The sequence below is a fragment of the Lynx canadensis genome, chromosome B1, assembly GCF_007474595.2.
Source record: "Lynx canadensis isolate LIC74 chromosome B1, mLynCan4.pri.v2, whole genome shotgun sequence".
Taxonomy (NCBI): domain Eukaryota; kingdom Metazoa; phylum Chordata; class Mammalia; order Carnivora; family Felidae; genus Lynx; species Lynx canadensis.
This window is the reverse complement of record NC_044306.2, coordinates 150,056,851-150,081,639: the sequence shown is the minus strand read 5'-3', so window position 1 is coordinate 150,081,639 and position 24,789 is coordinate 150,056,851. Positions and strand designations below refer to the sequence as shown.

At 37.1% G+C, this 24,789-nt stretch overlaps 1 protein-coding gene across 4 annotated transcripts in view; it reads left to right on the top strand.

The window, feature by feature from the left end:
- The first annotated feature begins 2,309 nt into the window (after positions 1-2,309).
- YTHDC1 (YTH domain containing 1) overlaps positions 2,310-24,789 on the top strand; it is a 36,641-nt gene continuing 14,161 nt past the window's right edge. For 2 of the 4 annotated variants that reach the window (XM_030313760.1, XM_030313759.1), the window contains exons 1-9: positions 2,311-2,702; positions 12,653-12,754; positions 13,390-13,718; positions 13,840-14,269; positions 18,474-18,563; positions 19,038-19,091; positions 19,652-19,746; positions 21,478-21,586; positions 21,665-21,782. In XM_030313760.1, coding sequence (XP_030169620.1) covers positions 2,675-2,702; positions 12,653-12,754; positions 13,390-13,718; positions 13,840-14,269; positions 18,474-18,563; positions 19,038-19,091; positions 19,652-19,746; positions 21,478-21,586; positions 21,665-21,782 — 1,355 coding nt within the window. In that variant the 5' untranslated portion in view covers positions 2,311-2,674. Of the gene's footprint in view, positions 2,703-7,381; positions 7,418-12,652; positions 12,755-13,389; positions 13,719-13,839; positions 14,270-18,473; positions 18,564-19,037; positions 19,092-19,651; positions 19,747-21,477; positions 21,587-21,664; positions 21,783-24,789 lie in introns of all 4 variants that reach the window. The other 2 variants (XM_030313757.1, XM_030313758.1) reach the window with 2 other exon arrangements.

Below are 24,789 nucleotides of genomic sequence, written 5' to 3'. Positions count from 1 at the left end.
TTCTTAAATCTTGTACTGCTTTTGTTTTACGCTAGGTCCCAATTAGGCTTTTACTCCTAAGATGTGGGCTGTCCCTCAAACAATATCTCAGTCACTTGCCTTCTCATTATCCATTATCTGGACTCCAGCTCATTGGTGTTTTCTTTGGATCCTTGACCATAACATGGCTTCTTTCTCCCTCAGAGCCTTTGTATGTGCTGTTCTCTGCCTGGAAGACCTCTTATCTCCACCTCTTACTAGGTATCAGTTTCAACTTCAACTCCTCACCAAGGCCTTTCTAGTTTTTCTCATAGAAAGCTCTCCTCCCCAAGCTGGCCTTACCATAATAGCCTCTTACTTGTTTCTTGCATAGAATTCATCACGTTTTTTAATTTGTTTACTTATGCTTTGTCTCCCTAACTAGAATGTAGAGTCCAACTTCTTGAAGAGAGAAACAAGATTTTATACTAAATATATTTCTTAATACCAGAGTCTGTAACAATATTTGGGACTGAGTAGCATTTTAATGAATACTAGTTGACTGAATTAATAATTGAGTAGGACATTATATAACTTATTTATTTATTTATTTATTTATAAAGAGAGCACATGAGAATGGGGGAGGGACAGAGAGAGAGAGAGAGAGAGAGAGAGATTGGAGAGAAGAGAGAATCCCAAGCAGGCTCTGCACTGTCAGTGCAGAGCCTGATGCAGGGCTTGAATTCACAAACCACAAGATCATGACCTGAGCTGAAATCAAGAGTCGGATGCTTAACTGACGGAATCACACAGGCACCCCTATAACACTTTTCTTGATTCAGCCTTTTCTTACCTATTTAATATCAACCTGAACCAAACCATTGGTAGCTCTGTTATGTAGGACCTTTTTTCCAGAAAAACATCCTTTTATCACCTTTGCCCTTTCTCTCCTCACCTAGACTATTAATAGTCTTTTAGTTTTCAAGTAGGCTTAGTTCCTTCTCCAGGAAGCTTTCCTTGACTCTATTCTGCACCCCCACCAGTCTGAGTAACATGCCCCTGAAGGTTACAGTAACATTCTGAGTTCACTTGAGGGAGTATTATCAATTGGAGGGCTGGAGGTAAATCTCCTGAACTTGAGCCATATTAATTACTGCTACTGGTGACCTTGGACACTTCAATTTCTTACTTCACTTTCCCTGTATGTAAAATAAGGTAATATAATCTAATTGGGGTTTTGGAAGATGAAATCAGATTGTGTAGTCAAATTCTCAGAACAATACCTGGCGCACAGTAGGAACACACAATTTTCAGCAATTATCGTTAGAGTGTAATTTCTTGCTAATTTATTTCTTCCATATATTATACTGAAAATTCCTTAAAGGCAGAAATACTGTCCTGTTTACCCTTGATTCCTATGCATCTGATGATACATAGCTGAGTTTTATATTTACTGTTTTTCTTTCGTTTTTTTTTCTACAAGCCCTCTTTAAATTCTTCCCATTGACTTTTCTCAATTTGTTACAATGGCCATCAAGAGCCAAGACTCTAGATTATTTGTCTTTGAACATGCTATTTGTTTTTATATAACAATGTTACTTTCTTTTCCCTCCAAATTTCCTTCCCGCGTAAACTCAGTTACCGAGCAGTAAAGCAAAATGACATTTTCAGTCCTTTGGACCATAAACTTTATGCAAGTTTCCTTGCAGATTTTACCACATTATGTAGTTGGGTAATTTTTGGTCACTTCAGTAGTTTCAATTTCTCAATACTCTGTTTAAATCAACTGTGTACCCCAGCGCCTCAATAAATACCTAAATCAAATGTTATTACATGAATTACAAAGCTGTACTAAAGTACAATAGAATTAATTTCCCCAATTAACAGCAAAACTAGTAGGCTTTTGTGACAAGTGAGCGGGTTGCATCCTGCGCTGCCTTTGGCTAACCCTAGGGCACCAACTATGAAAGTCTATTTGGCACTAAGAGTACAAAGTGGCGGCGGCAAAGGGACCCGCCCAGATTTATCCTAAGTCTCCGATTTCCAGAATTAGGAGATCCGCGTAACAACCAGAAGCATCTTTTGTCCTCGGGAAGGTCCGTCAGTAGGCTTTTCAGGTGAGAAAACAGCGCCACCAGGGTGTACGCATCGCTACGGGGTGCTCAATAAACCGTAATTTCGGCGATCTAATCGCTGAAAAGAAGACTCAATCCGTGGACATCCGGGCTGTGGGATACGAAGCGACGTGCTGACGTTATCACGTTTCCCTTGCCCACCCCGCGTTTCTCCCGCCCCTCTCCGCACTGTGACGGTCCCAGGGAGGAACGAAGCGTAAACAGCGCAGGGCATTTCGGGAGCGGGATTGTTTCAAGCAGGAAGCAGGCTCCATTTTAGCGCCGCCCGCCGTCGCCATCTGTTTCCCTTCCCTCCCCCTACCCCCTCCCGTACCCAAGCCCCAACGGGAAGGCCGGGCCTAGGGCGCCAGAGGCTGGAGTGAAAGGAGAAAAGGGAGAAAGGGAAGAAGCGAGGAGAAAAAGGGTGAGTTGAGAAAGGTGAGCGGTAGAGGCCAAGGTGGGAAGCGCGCAGCCCAGCGGACGGACTGACGGACGTGCCCGTGCTACGGCTGCCGCGGCTGCGGCGCCCGCGCGGGTCGCGTCGAAGCGGCGGCGGCGGCAGCAGCAGCAGCAGCAGCAGCAGCGGAAACAGGAGGGGAGCAATGGCGGCCGACAGCCGGGAGGAGAAAGGTTAGTGCGGAGAAAGGTGACGGGCGGAGGCGACACTCGGGAATCGGTCGATGGAGCCGTGGTTGTCGTTGCGGGGTGGGGGTTGGGGAGGTTAGCCTGCCCCGCGCGGAGCCGATCCGTCCCAACCGAGACACTTGCACCCGCTGGAAGAGACTAGGCCTGCTCTTGCGTCCTCGATCTCCGAACCACCTAGCACTTCATCTCTCCTGGGTTTTTTTGTTTTGTTTTGTTTTGTTTTGTGTTTTGATCTAATTCTCTTCTTTTTCCGTTCTGCAGTCCTGGGCGCGGCTGAGAGGGCCTGTTCTTAGTGGCAGGCCCTTGGGTTTATTTCCTGGTAGGATTATGCGGGTGTAATGCGTATTTTCAGAACGACCCTTTCTTTTAGGCAAAATTTCGAAAATCCTTAATGCCACGGCCAAAGCTGGTAGTCTAGTAAGTGAGCATTTTTAAGAAGTGGTACAGGTGGATTAGTAATCTCGAGAAATATCTACAAGTAATTTGTGGCTCTTCCTGTTAAATAGGCAAAGTGGCAAGAATTGCCCCTCTGGTTCCTCGAACACTTGTTTTGGAAAACATGATGTTTGAAGCAATAATTATATGACTTAGACATGGCAAAAAAAAATCCTAGCCACTATTTTGATAGAAACACGTTGTGTTAGCTCCCAGAAGGTACAACCAGGAACAAATGGGTGTAATTTATAGAGAGCTGAAGGAGTAATACAGTTACAGTAAATACAGGAAAAACTGATGTTGGTAGAAAGGGATGTCCTGTCTTTTGAAAAACCGACCTCCCAAGTGCTACAGATGTTTATGTATATCCTGGATCAATACCTGTCTGGAGAGTGGTCTAGTTTAGATGCTGCTTTTAGGGTCTTTTCTAACCTTAAGATTATCATGATTGTTTTGGGAAGGTTATAGTTAACAAAAATATGGTGCTGCTGCTGCCCTGTATATACCTCACAGATCTCCTCTTCAGTGTGGCTAACCAACTTGGGGTGGGGATTTGTTGAATGGATTCTAGAGTCAAGTTGCACTAGGCCCACGATCTCTTTAGTTTTTCTCCTTAAGAGAAAGATGAGTCTTCATGCTTCATTAAACTGCTCTAGGATAGGGACAAGCTTGGAGCCTGGAGTGTGTGGAAGTATCTTTAAGAAATTGGGGCTATCTTAAACCAATTCAGTGATTAGGTTGTCGTAGTTTGACCTAAGTCTTAAAAAATGCACCCCTTTGAGAAGCACGAAAAGAATGTGAAGGTCGGGTTGCAAGGTGTTAGTGACAAAAAAGGGACTGCTTTTAATTAGTAGTAAATTTAGTTATTACAATAGATCATTTCAATCAATAAGAATTCATTCAGTCGACATTTGATTGCATCAGAATGTAATCTATGAGCTCTGTGTTGGAGTGAGTGCTGGTTGTGATCGGTAAGGTAAACCAAATACAAAATGAGTAAAAGTCCGTACTTCTCAAGGATTCATTGTTAAAATGAACACAGTTGTTAAATTAGTAATAGAGTAGATACAGTAAAGTGCATTTTGGAAGAAGAGTCATTTTTAAGTTTATTTATTTTGAGAGACAGAGAGAGAGAGAGAGAGAGAGAGAGAGAGAGAGAATCCCAAACAGGCTTTGTGCTGTCATTCAACGCAGAGCCCAAAGTGCCCATGTATCTCACGAACCGTGAGATCATGACCCGATCCAAAATCAAGAGTTGGACACTTAACCAACTGAGCCACCCAGGCGCCCTGAAAGTAGGTGATGTTTTAAAAATTGTTTTAGAGATGGATTTAATGATGAAAGTTCTTAAGAACATGTAATGCCACCTATTAGCAATACTTAGGGTAGTCATCCAACTTTTGAAAGAACTCACATTTTTGTAGTTTTTTAAAAAAATTAATTCCCATAGTGGAGTTTGTATCTCTTAAATCTTTGATATTAGTGCTTGTCTTTATAGATTAGCTCAAAGATGGTCTCTAGTGGGAAAGCTAGCAAATATAAAACCTATTGGAATTGCTTATTTAATTTTGTAATGGGAAGATTTCCAGAATAATTCATTTTGCAAATAAAGAAACTGAGTTCCAGGGTGTCTCACCTAACTTTATTTATCATTGTTACACAGCCAGAAAAAGAGCCAGACTTAGAATACCTAATTCACTCTTCCTTATACTTCTGCAAGAAAAAGTGGGAAATGAAGTATTTGTCAGTAGTTACCTTATGCAAAACATTATGAAATTATAAACTTAAGCCCTCTAAGAATCTTAGACTTCTCACAGGCCTTAAATGATTTCATGAATGATGTAAAATCTTGATGAGAAATGAATTTAAATTGCAGACGTTTGCTGTTGGTCACAGAACAGTTAAAAGACTTGGTTATAGAGTCATTGGGTTATTGGGCTTTCTACATTGGCTATGTAATAAATAGACATTAACTTCTATTATACTTCTATAATACCCATATTTAGAACCTGAAGCCTATATAACTGGACAGATTGCCAACTCCCTCTGATTCCTGTGGTGATTATTTGTCCAAAAAATAGATTTGAATGATACTAATACTTTATGAGGAATACAAATCTTTTCTATTTTAAATACTTTGTATGCGTTTTATTTCTTAAGGTCTTACGAAGTTCTCTCCGAAAAACAGTGTAAAAGTTTATCCAAAGTGTGGAAAGTGATTTACCACTTTCATAAGTAACATGTTTTTCTACATTACTGAACGGAAAGCTCCATGAGGGCTAAGAGTAGGTCTATCTTACTCACCACGTTCCTGACGTACAGTAATCATGACTCAGTGCCTTGAAGAAATGACTTGCAAGGTTGGACTTGGTTCATAACTGACCATGAGACATTTGCCTCTGCTATCCAAAGCCAAGGATTTTGTCAGTTTAAATTGTGTATGTATACACACAGTCACACAGGCAAGAGCATATAAATATGTACACACAGTTATATATACATACACATATTTTATGAACATACTTCAGCCCTGTTTATAGTGAGTCCTTAGAAAAAGATTGACTTTCTTGGTTCACTTTAGTTAGGGCTTTAGAAAGCATAGAGTATGTATTTGATAACCCAATGTATTTGTTTTACCCAAATAGAAATAGGATAAAAAAATTTAAAATACTCTCCTTAAACTTCAGATTGTACGCTTACTATGCTTAGAGCAGAAAATTTGGATGTGATGGGAAATGCAAGTCTCTACACTTCATTTAGAGGAATGACAGTTTTGAATGACAAAGTAACTGAGACTGGTCTAATGTAAAATGTAACAGAAGGGTAGGTTCCAGGAAATTTTGCTTCATTGTCAAAGCCGGCTAAAACTATATTAAATGAATTAAAAGATATAATCTACTTGGGGTTCTGTGACGTAAAACAAAATGTGTAGTATACTTAACTGGCCAGTTTTCTTTAAATACTCTAGGTCTTTGTTCCCGACCCTCAAATAAATAGCACTTTGTATCTCCTGACCCAGAAGTTTCCAGGTCCAAAACAATGGGTTGCTTTCTCAGATAAAGGTTAATTTTCTACACTGATATCCCTGGAGTTAAGGCTTGTGGCCTTCCTGGGCCAGGAATTGCAAGATTAAAGTGTAATTCTGGTATAATGGAAAGAGCACTACATTTGTATGCATAGTTGTGAGATTTTTGTTATGTCACTTCAGTTCTGTGGGCTGCATTCTGGAATTCTTGTTATATACCTAACCTTCTGTTGGTTAAAGTACTTTGAAAGCCAGTTAGATTTCCATTTTCCCATGATTATGTAAAACAAACTGGGGTACCTGGGTGGCCGTGTCGGTTGGGTTTCTGGTTCTTGATTTCGGCTTGGGTCACGATCTCTTTCAGTGGGCTCTGTGTGACAGTGTGGAGCTTGCTTGGGATTCTCGGTCTCCCTCTCTCTATCCCTAACCCATGCACGCCTGCGTGTACTCACTCATGCGCATCCTCACTCACGCACTCTCAAAATAAATAAACTTAAAAAAAATCCCCCGATAAAACAATAAAAAAGAAGTTTTGTTAGTCCTAACATCTTGAAAATTTTTGAACAAGCTTTAAAACAATGATTGTTTTTATTTTCTTTTGCCTCCTATATCCCTGGAAAACTCAGTTTGGTAATTGTGACGGTAACTGAGATTGTGCTAGTTTGCACCAGTGATGATAATGAGGTTCATATACATCATATATTGTGAATGCAAAACATTCACAGATGATTGCACTTCTACAGAGGAGTCAAGCTAGCAGCAAGCCGCTTTGTGTTATCTTTGAGACAATGTTTAAGTCCATCATTTAAATCCCCATGAAAATCTGAGTTTGGGAATCCTTGAAAATTTGGAAGATCTCTGACAACATGGTTCTTGAATTTTGTCAAGGCAGTTAATCAACTAGAGTTGAGTATGATTGTCCTCCTTACCGTTTCTACTCTTGCACAAAGTGTCATGCATATTAAGTTTATTTGCAGTTATTTAACATTGTTATTCATGAGTTGCAGGCTTTTATGCATACTAGGGTCCAGCAGATCAAGTACTTCTTTAATAGTTAATGGTAGGTGATAGGTTAAACAAAAGGAAAAGAGCAAGCACGGTCTGTGTGCAAGCAGTATTTGTAAGTGCACGTATTCATCCGGCATAAACCCAGATTGTCTCTTGCAAAGCCTTGACCTGTTACTACCTCTCTGTGTCTTAACAGAAGACTATCAGGACTGCTCCAGCTGGTTGCTTTCAGGTGAGAATCTGGATCCCTAATGACCAAATAGTCCGTTCAAAAAATGCAAGGTCTGGATTTTTATATTAAATCCTTAAAGTTTTCAAAGCAGTGTCCAAGAGCTAGATTCATGCAAGTTGTTAGGGTATAACTTTGGATGGATTTGAGTTTTAGCTGTAAATAGAAATACTGTTTAATGAGTAATTTTGTTTCGTTTGAGCTAATTCATTGTGACAAAATTCATTCTGTTGTGAAACCTTGAACAGTTTTTGAGTTTTTAAAATAGCTTTAAAAAAATACCGTATTCTTTATGTAGATTTTTCAAAAAACATTGTGAAATGCTTTATCTCATAGAAGTATATACTTCTATGAGTTATTTTTGTAGTATATGAATTGTATGTTCATGGAACTCTTAATGACATTTACTGATCTTTGTTCATTTTAGTATTAATATTCTTAGGTTGGGTGCTGTCAAGCTACTATGAAGGAATTGAATGTATATGAATATTTATACAGTATATTAGTGTATAATTTTAGGGCAAAGAGTGATTTAAAACTCTTTATTAAAGGTTTATTTAAAAAATTAAAATAAAAATTAAATTTGTTAAGGTAGTTTAAAGGTCATGCTAGAGAACTAGTGGGTGTTATTTTATGTTAGAACTATTTTTTTTTCCCAAAAGGATATGCCAGTGATGATTAGTATTCAGCAGTGGTAGTTTCTGAGAATATTTAAATAATCTTCATTTTCTTCATAATTAGTTCATTTTAGGGACGCCTGTGTGGCTCAGTCAGTTAAGTGTCCGACTCTTGGTTTTGGCTTAGGTCATGAACTCATGGTTTGAGAGCTCAAGCCCTGTGTTGGGCTCTGTGCTGACAGCATGGGACCTGCTTGGGATTCTCTCTCTCCCTTTTCCTCTGCCCTTCCTCACGTGTGTGTGCGCTCACGCGTGCTCTCTCTCTTTCTCTCTCTCTCTCTCAAAAAAACATTAAAAAAATGTCATTTATATTAGGGGTTGGCAAACATTTTGTAAAGGGTTATATAATAAATGACATTTTATGGGGCGCCTGGGTGGCACAGTCGGTTGAGCGTCCGACTTCAGCCAGGTCACGATCTCGCGGTCCGTGAGTTCGAGCCCCGCGTCAGGCTCTGGGCTGATGGCTCAGAGCCTGGAGCCTGTTTCCGACTCTGTGTCTCCCTCTCTGTCTGCCCCTTCCCCGTTCATGCTCTGTCTCTCTCTGTCCCAAAAATAAATAAACGTTGAAAAAAAAAATTAAAAAAAAAATGACATTTTAGGCTTTGTGGGCCACAGAAGGGTTTGTCATATTTTTTTGTGTGTGTCTGTCCCCTCCCCCCTTTAAAACACAACCTTTAAGATGCAGAAACCATTCTTATTTTTACCTTACTGGTTAAAAAAAGCAAGCCATAGGCTGAATTTGTTCTGCAGGCCTTAGTTTGCCAATACTGTGATAAAACCACAGATTATTGATGTCACGGAGTATAATACATAAAAATTTGTAGACCATCAAGTGAGAATGTAGTGTTTGATCCTAAAGTAAATTTCAAGATGTTACAGTGTCACTCATACAGGGCTTTCTGGTGCATTAATTGAAATTAATCTAGTGCACGTTACTTTTTAATAATATTTTGCATTTTTTTTGTGCCCTTATACTTTGTTTAAAGATTTTACTACTACTTCCCTTTTTTTAAATTTTTTTTCCAACGTTTATTTATTTTTGGGACAGAGAGAGACAGAGCATGAACGGGGGAGGGGCAGAGAGAGAAGGAGACACAGAATCGGAAACAGGCTCCAGGCTCTGAGCCATCAGCCCAGAGCCTGACGCGGGGCTCGAACTCACAGACCGCGAGATCGTGACCTGCCTGAAGTCGGACGCTTAACCGACTGCGCTACCCAGGCGCCCCGACTACTACTTCCCTTTTAATTTAACTATAGATTTTAGAAAACCTGAACTGGAGGCTTGTACCCCCAACTGTTTCTAGACAAGTGAATTTGGTCACCTGGCACTTTTGAGCTTCCTTTTCTTTATCTGAAGTAATGGATGATAAAACATACCTTAGGTGATTCATTTATGTATATAGGATATATGTAAAAGTGGTAAAATGTTAAAAGGGAAAAAAAGGAAGCATTGGTTAATATTTGTTGTGTTAAAAATTTGTAGCTACTTTAAAAAAAATTTTTTTTAATGTTATTTATTTTTTGAGACAGAGACAGCATGAGCAGGGGAGGGGCAGAGAGAGAGGGAGACACAGAATCCGAAGCAGGCTCCAGGCTCTGAGCTGTCAGCACAGAGCCCAATGCAGGGCTCGAAGTCACAGTCTGTGAATTCGTGATCTGAGCCGAGGCGGATGCTCAACTGACTGAGCCACACAGGTGCCCCTGTAGCTGTTTTTTTTTTTTTTTTTAACGTTTTATTTATTTTTGAGACAGAGAGAGACAGAGCATGAACGGGGGAGGGGCAGAGAGAGAGGGAGACACAGAATCGGAAGCAGGCTCCAGGCTCTGAGCCATCAGCCCAACGCCGGATGCGGGGCTCGAACTCGCGGACCGCGAGATCGTGACCTGAGCTGAAGTCGGACGCTTAACCAACTGAGCCACCCAGGCGCCCCTGTAGCTGCTTTTTAAAACTGCAACCAATCTCTACATTTGATTAATACACTTATTTGTTAAGGCTTTTTAAAACAATAATGACCTTTTTTTTAATAGGGAAACCATGATCTAATTTCATGCCTGAAATGTATATTGATTTAAATTAACCTGTACAGTTCATTCTGTGTTAGGTTTAGCATGTGTAAAGTATATAATTTAAGGTGAATGTTCAGGCTTTTGGGTTGTTCTTTCTCCTAATGGAATTAGTGATTTCATGAAAAGATGTGTGTAGCACTGTGTTTACTTAATTGCTTATTTCGTTGTGATAATTGTTGTTCAGAAATGTAGTTAATTCTGTGAACATCTGTTGGATCCAGTGTTTTACTGATCAGAGAGCTAGAAGTAAATAAAAATTCATATGATGTATATATTTTAGAAAAACAGTAAAGTATGCTCTTAACCACCCAAAGAAAGGAATTGCTATGCCATTCCAGGCAGTGTCACTTTTGATGTTCTTACACAGAAACTGTTTGACTCCAAATACTGAGATGTTACTTTTTCCTGTATCCTATGTAAGTAACCTTGCTTACTTTCCTATCATGCCTACATTGTGTTTTAGTTCTCTTCAGTCACTGATTTCTGTCTCCCTTTGGAGATATTTTAGTCTGATTTAATTGTTTATAGACCTCAGGTCAGGTTAATAACCCTTGCTACATATATAAAAAAGTAACCCTAGCTATACTTTTTTTTTTAATTAAAAAAAAATGTTTATTTTAGAGAGAGTGTGTGTGCACACACATGTGTGCGGGGGAGGGGCAGAGAGAGAAGGGGACAGAGGATCCAAAGGGGGGGATCTGTGCTGACAGAGAGCCCGATGTGGGGCTCGAGCTGTGAGATTATGACCTGAGAGGAGGTTGGACGCTTAACCAATTGAGCCATCCAGGTGGCTCCATGCTTGCTATACTTTTGAACGGGCTTTGCTTTTTGGCTTGAACCATAAATGTAATTGTCCTAACCCATCAACGTTTATGAGTTCACATTTCTCTTTACCACACCTTGAATTTGGAAAGATATTTTTGGCACCAGAATACTTAAGTGTTCAAAGCATTTACCATTAATTTTAGTGTATTATTTAAAAAAAATCAATTTAAGGTGGTAAATATTTGCATGTATTTCTTAGAACTTACTTTGTTCTGTTGTATACGTGGGAATGCAGTGACAAAACCGAGTTGTAGGTTTTCATGATCATTCAGCATGTTAATTGTAGTCAGTAGTTCTCTTGACTGAACAAGTTACACTTTTCAGAGTTGATACCAGCAGTTTCAAACGTTTTTGATTGTGTAGCACATCAATACTTTTTTTTTTACTTTTAATGTTATTTTGACATATTTTGGACAGAATAGATAAATGAATAGTACAAAAATTTTTTTCTCTTTGAATTATATTCCACAAATGTTAACTTTTTACCACATCGTTTTTCTTGAATTCATTCTCTCTTCTCTCTTTCTGTGTATATATGTGGATATATGCATATGCAGACACACTTTTTTCCTGAACTGTTTGCCAGTTTTAGACACGGTGCTTCTTCGTCCCTAATACTTGAGTGTGTATTTCCTAAGAAATAGGATTTTCTTTAATTTAACTATAGTAGTATCAAAATCAGGAAATTAACAGAGTGGTACCATACTCTACAGACCTTATTTAAATTTCACTAGTTTCCCAGTCGTGTGCCTTGTGCAGTTATTGTATCTCTTAAGTCTTTTAATCTGGAGTAGTTTCTTAGTGGATTGGTATTAGCGGATTGGTATTATTTCATGACCCTTTGTTTCAGTTTGATGTTTCCTTAAGTATAGGTTCAGAGTTTGCATTTTTTTTGCATTTTTTTAATTTAATTTTTTTTTTTTTTTTGAGAGAGAAAGAGCGTGAGAGGGGGAGGGGCAGAAAGAGAGGGAGATGCAGGATCTAGGCTCTGAGCTGTCTGCACAGAGCCCGATGCACGGCTCAAAACCCATGGACCTCAAGATTGTGACCTGAGTCGAAGTCGGATGCTTAACCGACTGAGCCACCCAGGCACCCCCAGAGTTTGCATTTTGGCTGGGAATATCACAGAATTGTTTTATACTTAGTGCATCATGCCAAGTCTGTAATACTGATTTGACATACTGCTGGTGATGTTAATTTTGATTACTTGGTTAAGTTAGAATCTGCCAGGTTTCTCCACTGTAAAATTATTTTTTTCTTGGTAATCAATAAGTAGGTTGTGAGGAGTACTCACCATCCTTGGTAGGTGTGTGTTTATGTTACACACAAGTATTTCTGTTCTAATTTTTTATGCACATTTTAAAGCAGTTACAAAAATGAGAAATTAGAGGTTGAAGTACAGATATAGAAGTTTTTAACGTTTTCTCTTGTACTCCACTATGTCCTTTCATACCCTATGGAGTGGGTGTACACTACTCCTGGCTTTGTAGTCCAGAGTTCTGTATCATGTCTTTTATCTTGTATGGTTTTATAGAATTACTGTCGTGTCTTGATCCTGAAATAAAAGATCTTTGACGGTTATGTTTCCATATTTATGTAGACCCAACATAGTCAAAGATAAATGCTTAATGGTAATGATTTTTCCCTATTTTTAATTTCCTGCTTTCAGATGGAGAACTTAATGTTCTAGATGACATTTTGACTGAAGTACCAGAACAGGATGATGAACTGTATAATCCAGAGAGTGAACAAGATAAAAACGAGAAAAAGGGTATGTAATATTTTAAGTTTTTTTGTTAAAATAAGGTTTTTTTATTAAAATTTTTAAAAAATGTTTTATTTATTTTGAGAGAGAGGGAGGGAGTGAGCCAGGGAGGGGCAGAGAGAGAGAGAGAGAGGAAGAGAGAAGGATCCAAGCAGGTTCAGTGTTGTCTGCTCAGAGCCTGACATGGTCTCAGACTCATGAACTGTGAGATCGTGCCCTGAGCCAAAATCAAGAGTCAGATGCTTACCCAACTGAGCTGCCCCGGTGTCCCTAAAAAGTTTAAATTATTTAATTTATTAAGAGATTTAATTTATTAAGAAAGTGACTTTGCTTTTGCTCTTGTTCCTGGGGTCAGTTAACACCAAAAGTGTGCAATCATTACAAACTGTGGTACCCAGTTCAATATGAATAAAAGTAATCTATTTCTTTTCAAACGTGTGAAATTTCTCAAATACATGAATTTATTCCAGATTTGCAAACTATGGTTTCTTTATGATTAACTTTGCAGTAAAAATATTTCAGAAGACATTTTAAAGATAAGAGCTCTTTTTTCTTTCTGATACATACTCTCTGTTAATCTTTGGTGAAATAAATAGAAGACATAAAACACTTACATGTGTTCTTTAAATTGTATTTTTAAGGATCAAAAAGAAAAAGTGACCGAATGGAATCTACTGACATCAAGCGGCAAAAGCCTTCTCTTCATTCAAGACAGTTGATTTCTAAGCCACTGAGCTCATCTGTCAGCAATAACAAAAGAATAGTTAGTACCAAGGGAAAGTCAGTTGCAGAGTATAAAAATGAGGAATATCAAAGATCTGAAAGAAGCAAGCGTCTAGAAGCTGATCGGAAGATTCGTTTGTCAAGCAGTGCTTCTAGAGAACCTTATAAGAGTCAGCCTGAAAAAACTTGTCTCCGGAAAAGGGATCCCGAAAGGAGGACCAAATCCCCTACACCAGATGGTTCTGAGGTAGTAAATGTTATTGCAGATATAAAACAGAAAGCAATTCTTTTTGAGGCATTAGAACTATTTATTCAGTCTGACTTTATCTGTTATATGACTGCTGATTCCCTTTTTCTTTAAACATCAGAGAATTGGGCTTGAAGTGGATAGACGTGCAAGCAGATCCAGCCAATCTTCTAAGGAAGAAGTTAACTCTGAAGAATATGGCTCTGACCATGAGACTGGCAGCAGTGGTTCTTCTGATGAGCAAGGCAACAACACTGAGAATGAGGAGGAAGGGGTGGAAGATGTGGAAGAAGATGAAGAGGTAGAAGAAGATGCGGAGGAAGATGAAGAAGTGGACGAAGATGGAGAAGAGGAGGAGGAGGAGGAGGAGGAAGAGGAGGAGGAAGAAGAGGAGGAGGAGGAGGAAGAAGAAGAATATGAACAGGATGAGAGAGACCAGAAGGAAGAGGGAAATGATTATGACACTCGAAGTGAAGCTAGCGACTCTGATTCTGAATCCGTTTCCTTCACAGATGGATCTGTCAGATCTGGTTCAGGCACAGATGGATCAGGTACTACTCTTTGTATGTATAAGTTTCTCTTAAGAAAAAAAATTGACCTGATTTTATTTTTGAACATACTTAAATTGAATTATAAAGTATTTAGAGATGTGGGATGTTAATAAGACTGTCTCATGATTTTTTTTACAATTATATGCCTTTGAGTATTAGAAATACATTTGAGTAAGGTTTACATATCTTAGTAAATGTGTTTCCCAACTTCATATTGTATTCTAAATGAATGCAAGTCTGATTGTTTCTCTATGGAAATGTATTTCAGGTTTTAAGGTTATAAATTCTTAGGTTTTCATACCTGTCAGCAGTTTGTTTAAACCCTGATACCTGATCTACTTGATACTGACATGGAACCTGTCTGGTTGGCATTACAGTATTTCTATATCTGATACCTGTAGATTTCTGTCATTTGGCAATAGAAATCAAAACAACTTTCTTTTTCTCTTGGGAACACACACTGTTTTTCCAATTCTGTACCTGTGGATTGACAGACTTGCAGGGTCTCCCAAAGGCTGGTGTAAAAGTACAAGAGGTGGAAAATAAGAGTGTAAGATTCTTGTGGGGAGATTGGTTAAGAGTTGTCTTGGGTTATTCCTTCAATACTACATGTCCTACCACTTTATCCCTGTCTGATCAATGAGATGTAAATATAGGAATGGTAGGTAGTTGCAGTCATGAGGCTAAGAGGGGACCATCTTTTGGGGGAAAATTCAGAGTACAACAAGGAGAGGTCAGGGTAATTAAAAGAACCCTTGCCATTATATGATGGTTACACACACTGTCATGACTGTCTTATGTCAAAATGCAGCCAGATCTGCTATATATACTAAATGAACTAAACTTTGGAATATAAGAACAATTCTATTCTTTTGTTATTACAGAATAGTTACAATTTCATTATTAATAGAGTTTTATCATTTTGATAGTACATTGTTAGTAAGTCACATTCTTAAAATTGTATAGGTGATAGAGCAAATGGCCAGCTATTTTCTAGTGATTGGCAACTGAAGTGCTTTCAACCTTTTGCTTACTGGAGTTCTAGGTTTCAGAGTTTAGACAGGATTTTAAGAGATTTAAAGAGTTAAACTGAATTGATGGGAAGTTAAGTTTGATATAAAAATTTGCAGAATCTTTTTTTTTTTTTTTTTTTTTTTTTTTTTTTTAAGGTTTATTTATTTTTTGGAGACTTAGAGTGTGAGTGGGGGAGGAACAGAGAGAGGGAGGCACAGAATCTGAAGCAGGCTCTCCAGGCTCTAAGCTGTCAGCACAGAGCCCAATTCTGGGCTCAAACTCACAAACTGTGAGGTCATGACCTGAGCTGAAGTCAGACACTTAACCCACTGAGCCACCCAGGGGCCCCAAAATTTGTAGAATCTTTAATTCTGTTCTCCCGTTATACTTTTTGCAAACTGATGAGATGATGTATTTTTTGTAATTTATAATGATGGAAAACAAAAAGTGCATTGACAATATGAATTAATGTTTGTTCATTTATTGTGACGACTGTAAGAAACATCTGTGGGGTAGAGGATATTTTATTATAGCCATCTTTGGTATCCATGTTATGAACAATATTTCTTGTATGTCTTATTTAAGTCAAACAAAGGTGACTTATTTAAATTGGGTAGGACTTGAAACAATCTGCAGTTTTAATAAGCTCTTAGATGCTGCTGATACTGTATCAAGGTGCTTAATAATACTTCATATTTTTGTGGATAAGACATTTCAAATTCAGTGGTAACCAATAGTTTCATGAACCTTGATACCAAAACTATTTATAGAAGAGATTTATTATTATAAAAGAGATACCTGGAATTCTTACTTTCCTTATTAAAGGGAACTATTGTCTTTGGAAGATCCCTTATGTGGGACATGTTTCAGAGACTGTATTGTGGGCAGGAAGTTATTCTTTATCATGGAGTAGTTTCTCATCATAATGTGTGAAAGAAAAATGGGGGTGGATTTGGAACTCCCTAATTAGGAGATGTCTATTTTTAAACATGGGGGATCACAGTTTAGTTTCTGTGTCATGAATTTTCTAGATTCTAGTTTATTTTACCTTATTTTTTTCTCAGAATCTTTGGTAACTTCTTTATAAAAGTGACATTTGGTGGTCATTAAAGGTTTATTTGTTAGATGACTTTCATTGTTCTTTTGATCTGAAAATAGTAGTTGGAAGAGGCAATCATAAACTCTTAAGAGCAGTAGGAGTTATTTCTAATGGTATTTATTTTAAAAGTTTAGAAGCTTTCTCTTAAAAAAAAGTAACAGTTGGGCAGGGTCTTAACTCTGCTTCTCTTTTCTTTTTTCCTGTATCATGTTAGTGAGATTGAACCATAAAGTATTGTTTTTAAGCAGCAGCAAGAGGTGTATTATCATTAGTGATCAGTTCATAATGCTTATTAGACTCCTACATATTCAAAGAGAAAAAAATGATAAAACATGCTAGACTTTTTAAATAAAAATTTAACAAGGTTTTACTTTTAATCTCTGTGAATTTCCTATTCATTGAGTCACCGAATTGGGTTTCTGCTGAGTGCCAGGCACTATGTAGGAATGTGTAGTCAGTGAACAAAACAGACATGTATGAGAGAGATTTAGGATTTGAACCTCCTGACTCATCTATTTGGGTGAGATTTTCAGCCATTTTATACTAAAAAGCTTCAGTCTGTTCAGTTGAAGTCTTCTAGTTTGCCCTGAGGGAAAAGGATTCTTAAAACTTTTGAAAGTTGGGTATCATTTAAAGCAGGCAAGCCTGGAAACAAATGCTTTTATCTATAGCTGGTTATTTGAGATACCATTATGCCCCCGAGGGATGCTAGCTTTAAATGGGCTTGGCTTTGTAATTGTGCTTATATGTGCTGCTTTGCTCTTCTCTTTCAGCCCTCCAGTAGGAAAACCAGCCTCACTCACAAGCTTATTGTTATGTCTATTTGGAGAGGCCGCAGAACTTAAAAAAAGGGAAAGATGCTTAAACTAAAAGAAAAGGAATTTAGAATGTCTTTGGGATTTTCCATCTCCAGACTAGTTAGATCTGGAAGCCCCATTCAGTAGTAAAATACTTTTTCTGTTTGCTCCTAAGAAGAGAGCTCAGGGCTTAAAGAGGACTTGCATTTGAACTAGGTTCTGCACCCAGAAACTGGGACCCTGGCCATGTTGCTTAACCACTCCTCTTTTCTGTTTCCTTTTCAATAAATGCGAATAATGGCTTTAAGTGTTGCGTGAGTTTGTTATGAGGATTAAGGAGATAATTTAGCTAAATCTTTTTAAGTAGGTAACTCTTTATAGTCATTCTATAATATAAAATTTTATGCGGGATCATTGATCATTTTTCTGTTTTTATACAAATAAATTCGTGCATTTTCTCTCCATATTTATTCCTTCTTATTTCCTAGCTGAAAAGTAAAAGAGCTTATAATGGTATAATTAAAATACCAATAAACAGAGACAGGAGAGCCTAATCCATTTTAGGTCTTTGTTTTTAAGCTTAATGAAGTTCCAAATTAAAATGGTTCTTAACTGACCGGTAATGTAAACTTTTTGGATCCACTGAAGATTCCTAGCTTTTTAGTAGAAATACATAGGCTATCAGTAAGATTTTAGGAATAAACTTTAAATTGAATTTGAAGAAAAGACCAGTAATCCAAGAAGGAAGTGGACAAGAAGAATGAACTCGAAGACACATGAGCAAGCAGTGGCAACCAGAAAAGCAATCACCAACTTACTCTAGTGTATTATTATTAATTTTTTTTACATTGAAAAGCTTTGGGTTCTAGGGCTCATCAGACACCTAAGAATCAGAGTTGGAATTGTAATGAAGAATGATAGTATACTTTTTAGAGAGAGACTTGGAACAGTGGTACCTGATATGTAGAAAGAAACAGTATATTTTACTGAAACAAAAGTTGTATTTGCAGATTTCCCCCCCTCTTGGAAAACTTTATTCAAAGGACTACCTTTATATATAGGATAAGTCATTCTCAGTTATGGCCATGTGTTTTTAATTTAAGTTGGTGGGAGAAACCTGTTTCTGTGTTTGAACAATACCTTTGAAATGGAACACCTTCTGAGGAAATTGAGGGATCAGGGGAGAGATTAGCAATGACTATTAGAGATTGTGCAGAAACCAGGCACGTGATACGTTCTTGTTTGAGTACCTGTCTTGTAATGTTTTTAAAAATCTCATTTGAATTCTTTTTAGATGAGAAAAAGAAGGAAAGGAAGAGAGCTAGAGGCATCTCTCCAATTGTTTTTGATAGAAGTGGAAGCTCTGCATCAGAGTCCTATGCAGGTATCCTCATTTTACTTTCATTTGTGGTCATATCTGACTGATGATTCTGATGTAATTTGCTGTAGAAAGTGTGGAGGCTGTAGTTTAGTGTGAACTTGTTGATGTTCATTAGTATTGATTTTTGGCATGTTCAGTGTAATAATTCTAGAGAAAACTAAGCTTTTTCTTATTATTTTAATCCTGTTCTGTTACTGCTTAAGTGGAATTTCACTTTTTTTTTTTTTCTTGGAAGATGATGATTCAGTGACTAGTTTTCTGAGTGGGAAACTGTTCAAATATACATTATTTTTAAAAAATTCAAACAACCCAAAAAACAAAACACTCGTACACATTGAGAAGTATTTTTTTGTGTGTGTGGGTGCGCCAGGAAGAATAATTTGTCTTGAATGAGAACTTTATGTGACAAGACTGTAGAAATTTTGTCTTATCTCTATTAAAGCTCAATCTGAACAAATGTACTTTGGCTAAATACAGGTTCAGAAAAGAAGCATGAGAAATTATCATCTTCCGTTCGTGCTGTCCGAAAAGGTATCATTTAAATTTGAAATTGTTTTCATTGCATGCTGCATAAAGTCATTATTTTGCCTTATTAGTTCTCCATTAATAGTTGGTTTTAATGTAGTAATGTTCTGATATATTGCATTAAAGAAAAAATTAATGATGTAGTTTTACATAGAAACAGCTCCACATTTACTTCTTACTGCATACCTTTTAGAACAGTAACAAAAATCTCAGGATATTTTATGGTTTTGGACACCGTGGATAGTATATATGTTTTTAATAGCATAATCGTCTATTTAAATGAATGATTTTGGAAAAGAAATCTATAAAATTTGTAGCCATTTTCATACTTAAATATGAATCTGATATATCGGAACATCACTAGATTAGGTTTAACTTCTTGCAGAATGCTGGTGTCTTTTCTTAGCTTTGCTCTATTATGTGTTGTGGCTTAGCTTTCCAGGTTGAATGGGTGATTATGAATTTTAAAAGTTTAGCTGGGTTGTAGAGGGCTAATTTCAGTTAGTACAGCTTACACGTCTGTGATAATGGCTTCTGGTTAATCAGTTTGGGTTTCTTTTTTTCAGATCAAACCAGTAAACTCAAATATGTCCTACAGGATGCAAGATTTTTTCTCATAAAGAGTAACAACCATGAGAATGTGTCTCTTGCCAAAGCTAAGGTATTAGCATCAGTTCTGTTGAAACTATCCCAGTCTTGAAAATTTTAAGTGTGAAGGTAGACTTGAGTATCTTGAGTGGTATACTGTGATTTTCATTAGAGCTTTAAAGATCCACAGCCCACTTGCCACTTAAGGTCTGCTTTGTGGCCATGTAAGCGACCTAATAGTAATTTGAGTTTTCTTTTCAGTCTTGAAGGTGATTTTAGAAGTCAGAATATTTGATATTGAAGAATTATGTATGTTTTATACTTCGTACTGTAAAAGAGTATTTTTTTGGATTTTTGTGTTTCTGTTTTCAAATGCTAACTTACTGAAGTAACGTTTTAAAAGTTTCTACAACCATTTTTTGTTTTATATTGATGCTGGTTTTACACCTTGATGTTGTTGAAGAGAAATCATTCTTTTATGGGGAGTTTCTTTTATTTTTAGAAGTGACATCACTTGGACTTATTTTATTTATTTATTTTATATCACTTGGATTTAGAAGAAAAGAGAAAGAGTTAGCTAAAAGGCCCACCCAAGCAAGGCTTTACAAAAAGGATATGTCCAGTTGCTGTTAGGATGTTGTAAGATATGAATTTTCTTTTAAAATACCTATATTTGTTACACCGTTACAAAATTTTCCTTTTCTTGATTTAAAATGAATCATTATAGCCTCTACTGATTTTTAGAAAATTAATAATTTTTCAAACCATATTTTGTCAGTATTACTGTCTTATATTTGTCATTATCCATCAAACTAGATGGAATAATATACCAAATAGCTATCCCGTGGAAGTTTATTCTGTTTCTCTGCTAAAGTGAATTTAGGCAGAAGTAATTAAGCACTTAGTGTGAATGAGATCTAGTTGTAAGACTAGACTGACTGAATTAGAGCTTCTGCCTTACCTTACCATGCTATTTCTTTTGATCTTTTCACGAACAAGTAATAGATTACAATGCTTTAGAAATTAGTAGCTTTGTTCTTGCTCTGTGTACAACGGAGGCTTTTTTTAGTCAAACTATTAATGTCTAAAAATTTGAACTTAAATAGGAAAAATGAGAAATGCTAGAAACCAGACAGAAATTTTCCACTTATAATTTACCAATATAGTATTTTTAATTATTTTGATTAAGCAGTTTAAGGAGAAAAATGTACATGCTGTGATTCACCTTCAAACATGTTTTTACCCACAGTAAATCGTTGTGATAATTAAAATAATTCTAGGTATGGGGCGCCTGGGTGGCGCAGTCGGTTAAGCGTCCGACTTCAGCCAGGTCACGATCTCACGGTCTGTGAGTTCGAGCCCCGCGTCAGGCTCTGGGCTGATGGCTCGGAGCCTGGAGCCTGCTTCCAATTCTGTGTCTCCCTCTCTCTCTGCCCCTCCCCCGTTCATGCTCTGTCTCTGTCTGTCCCAAAAATAAATAAAAACGTTGAAAAAAAATTAAAAAAAAAAAATAATTCTGGGTGATTGTTTCTATTATGTAGAATTCTATCTCATAAGATTTGACATCCTTCCCCCAAAATCTTTAATGATTTTGTTAAGGTTGGGAATTTTCTCCATATTTTTCTTGAGTTTATAATAAATTAGCACATTATTTTGACAGCTGATAAGTAAGACCTTTCTTAATTATAGCTTACTTAAATTTAAAATACAACAGTATCAGTAGCCTTGGTCTTTTGCAAATACAATTGCAGTGGTGAAAGATTTGCATTAATTTCAGTCTGTGATCTTTATGTTATTTGTGTAGGGTGTTTGGTCCACACTGCCAGTAAATGAGAAGAAATTAAATGCTGCATTCAGATCTGCAAGGAGTGTTATCTTAATATTTTCTGTCAGAGAGAGTGGAAAATTTCAAGGTAAGGATAAAAATAATTTGGATATATAAAAACATCATTTATATTAGGCACCTATTTATTGTGATTTGATCCCCTTAGGATTTGCAAGACTTTCTTCAGAGTCACATCATGGAGGATCTCCTATACATTGGGTGCTTCCAGCAGGAATGAATGCTAAAATGTTGGGAGGAGTTTTTAAAATTGACTGGATTTGCAGGTAAATTATACATTCTAGTGTAGATAGTTAAATGTGCACTAAATGGCTGCCAATTGGGACTAATGTTAAAACTCCACAGTTTTTTAGCTTTCATTTATTCTCTCTGATGATTACACTCTTTTTTCGGACTCATTCCTAGGCTGATTTGGATCCAAAAAAATTAACAGTGTTAAAGTAAAGTTAAACATCAATACATTTTGCTTATCTTGTTCACTGTCTTTATATATTCTATAGGATGTAAAGGCAAAGGTTTATGTAGTCAGGAGTTTTATGTAGTTTATTTGTACTCTGTATTAGTAATATAGCAGTAAGTTTGTCATGAATTAGACAATTGCTTGGAATGTTACCTGGATAGATCTATGTGATTTTAGTGATTTAACGTGTCATTTAGTAACTGGTATAGGAAAATAGCCACTGTTTAACTTGGCTCATATTTTGGAGGTAACTAATTTAGTTGTGAACAAGTACTTTTTCTTAAGGAAATAGCAAAACATGTTTAGTTGGTATTATATTTTGAAAATGGTAAGATTTAAATATGTTTATTAGAAATAACTGAGTTATTACAACTATTGTTATGTTCTTACTGAATATGCATTGTTAGAAAGTGATAAAAGAAGTAAATTTAGGTGATACAAACTTTAACACTTCATGAAATGGACACTCTCCTGTGGAGAGCTGCAAAATGGGGCAGAAGGCAGAAAGCTTTTAATTTTTTTTAATGTTTATTTTTGAGAGAGAGGCAGAGTGCAAGCAGAGGAGGGGCAGAGAGAGGGAGAAATATAGAATCTGAAGCAGGCTCCAGGCTCTGAGCTGTCAGCAGAGAGCCCCATGCAGAGCTCAGACTGAAGAATCTTGAGATCATGCATGACTTGAGCCAAAGTGGGACACTTAACTGAGCCACCCAGGCATCCCAGAAAGCTTTTATAGGATAAAGAACAAGAGAGAGACAAATAGAAAATGTCTTACTAGCTAGGGCTACGTTGTCAACCTCATTTGGGGTGAGAAAGCCCAGACTCAAGGTGACTTGGTGTTTGGGGATTGGCTGATTGGATATACTGCATTTCTGGTCAAGCTGAGCACATACAGGGACACAAAAGTTAGACCTAAGCTTCTGTTTGCTGACATGACACATCCAGCAGGAGCGGCTACATCTTGGGCCTAGAAAGTTATTTTAACATAAAAAACTAAGTGTTTGAGTGAACTTTATATGGCATGTACACATCTATTGCCTATAAAATTAATTTCAGTAAAAAAATATTACTTGAAACAGACCATATGTATTTTTTATAAGTTGAAATTAGCTTAGGTGTCGGATTTTGATGAGGATGGAAGAATTGGATAAGAGTGAAAAATGCTATTCATACCTGGTCTGGAAGGCAGACTAGGAAGAGCATGGAAACACAAGCAGAAGCCATGGGGCTTAGGAGATGGTAAAGCGGTGGGGGGGGAGGGGAAGGTATGTGAGTGGGGTAGGGAGTCCTTTTTTTTTTTTTTTTTTAATGAAACAGATGATAAAAGAGATGAACAGTAATGTGGGCCAGCCAAAGGAGTTAAACTTTTATGTATGGGAAAGTAAAGAACTGTGAACATACATAAGCAATAATACAGTGAAAATAGTATATTAGGTTGATTGTTGATAGAGTAGCAAAACTGCATAAAAATATATCATCATTACTTCTCATCCCATCATTACTTTCTATAGGGAAAAATTGGAAGCAATCTAAATTCTTCCATATAGGAAACTGGTTAAGTGAATTATGGTTTGTCGCTTAAATGTAATACACAGAAGTAATTATCCATGTGACAACATGGAAAAAACAAATGAAAAATTGCATAATTATAATGTTGGAATGCAGTGTTAGGTTGGTGAGGGTGTCGGTGATAATTCCCCTACTCCATTACACCCAGGATTTTTAAATAAAAATTTATGGCTCTTTAGAAATTAAGGTTATAATTAAGTTATACTTCTATTATAATCAAATTAAGATTATAAAATTTAAAGATCTGGTGGCAGTTTTTTGGGAAAACAAGGTGCTTGCTATTTCTTAGCAGAGATAGACTTATTTATTTGGATGTCTGTAACTGTATAAAAACCAAAGAAGTTTGTTAGTCTGTGGTTTTATGACTAGAAACATTATTGGTGTTACTGGAAAGTATTTGGAGATAATGTTGTCTTAGGATTAGTAGACAAAATAATTACCCATTTTAAATTGGTTGCAGCTAATTTTGTTTTGAATGTTACTTGTTCTATTAACCTTCATTTCCCAATTCTTGATAAGGAAATTTGTTTTTTAATTTCAGAAGGTGAGCTTAATTTATTCACGTATTGTCTTCTTCACTGACTTATTGGCTATTTTACCAACTTGTTTGATATGTGTTCACTAACAAGAGGTACAAACCCAAAATACTAACGTTTTGTACAGAATTTTGGGTAGTAAAGTTTCTTTATTGTACTTAAGTTTATGTTGACCTGGAAAGAATTTTCTTTTTCTTTTTTCTTATTCCTTTTCTTTTCTCTTTTTCTTTTTCTCTTTCTTTCTCTTTTTCTTTTTGAGAGCATGTGTGCAGGAGGGGCAGAGGGAGAGTGAGAGAGAGAATCTTAAGCAGACACCATGCCCAGCACGGAGCCCCATGTGGGGCTTGATCTCATGACAGTGAGATTATGACCTGAGCCAAAATCAAGAGTTGCATACTTAACCGCCTGAGCCACCCAGGTGCCCCAAGAACAGTCTTTTCTTTTTTTTTTTTTTTCCATGTTTATTTATTGAGAGAGAGGGAGAAAGCGAGCGAGTGTGCACCAGTGGGAGGAGGGGCAAAGGGAAAGGGAGAGAGAGACTCTTAAGCAGGTTCCATGCCAACGCAGATGCTGATGCAGGGCTCGTTCCCACAAACCATGAGATCATGCATGACCTGAGCTGGATTCAAGAGTCAGACACTTAACTGACTAAACCACCCACGTACCTCAAGAATGTACCTCAAGAATATTCTTTTTTTTCCTCTTTATTGA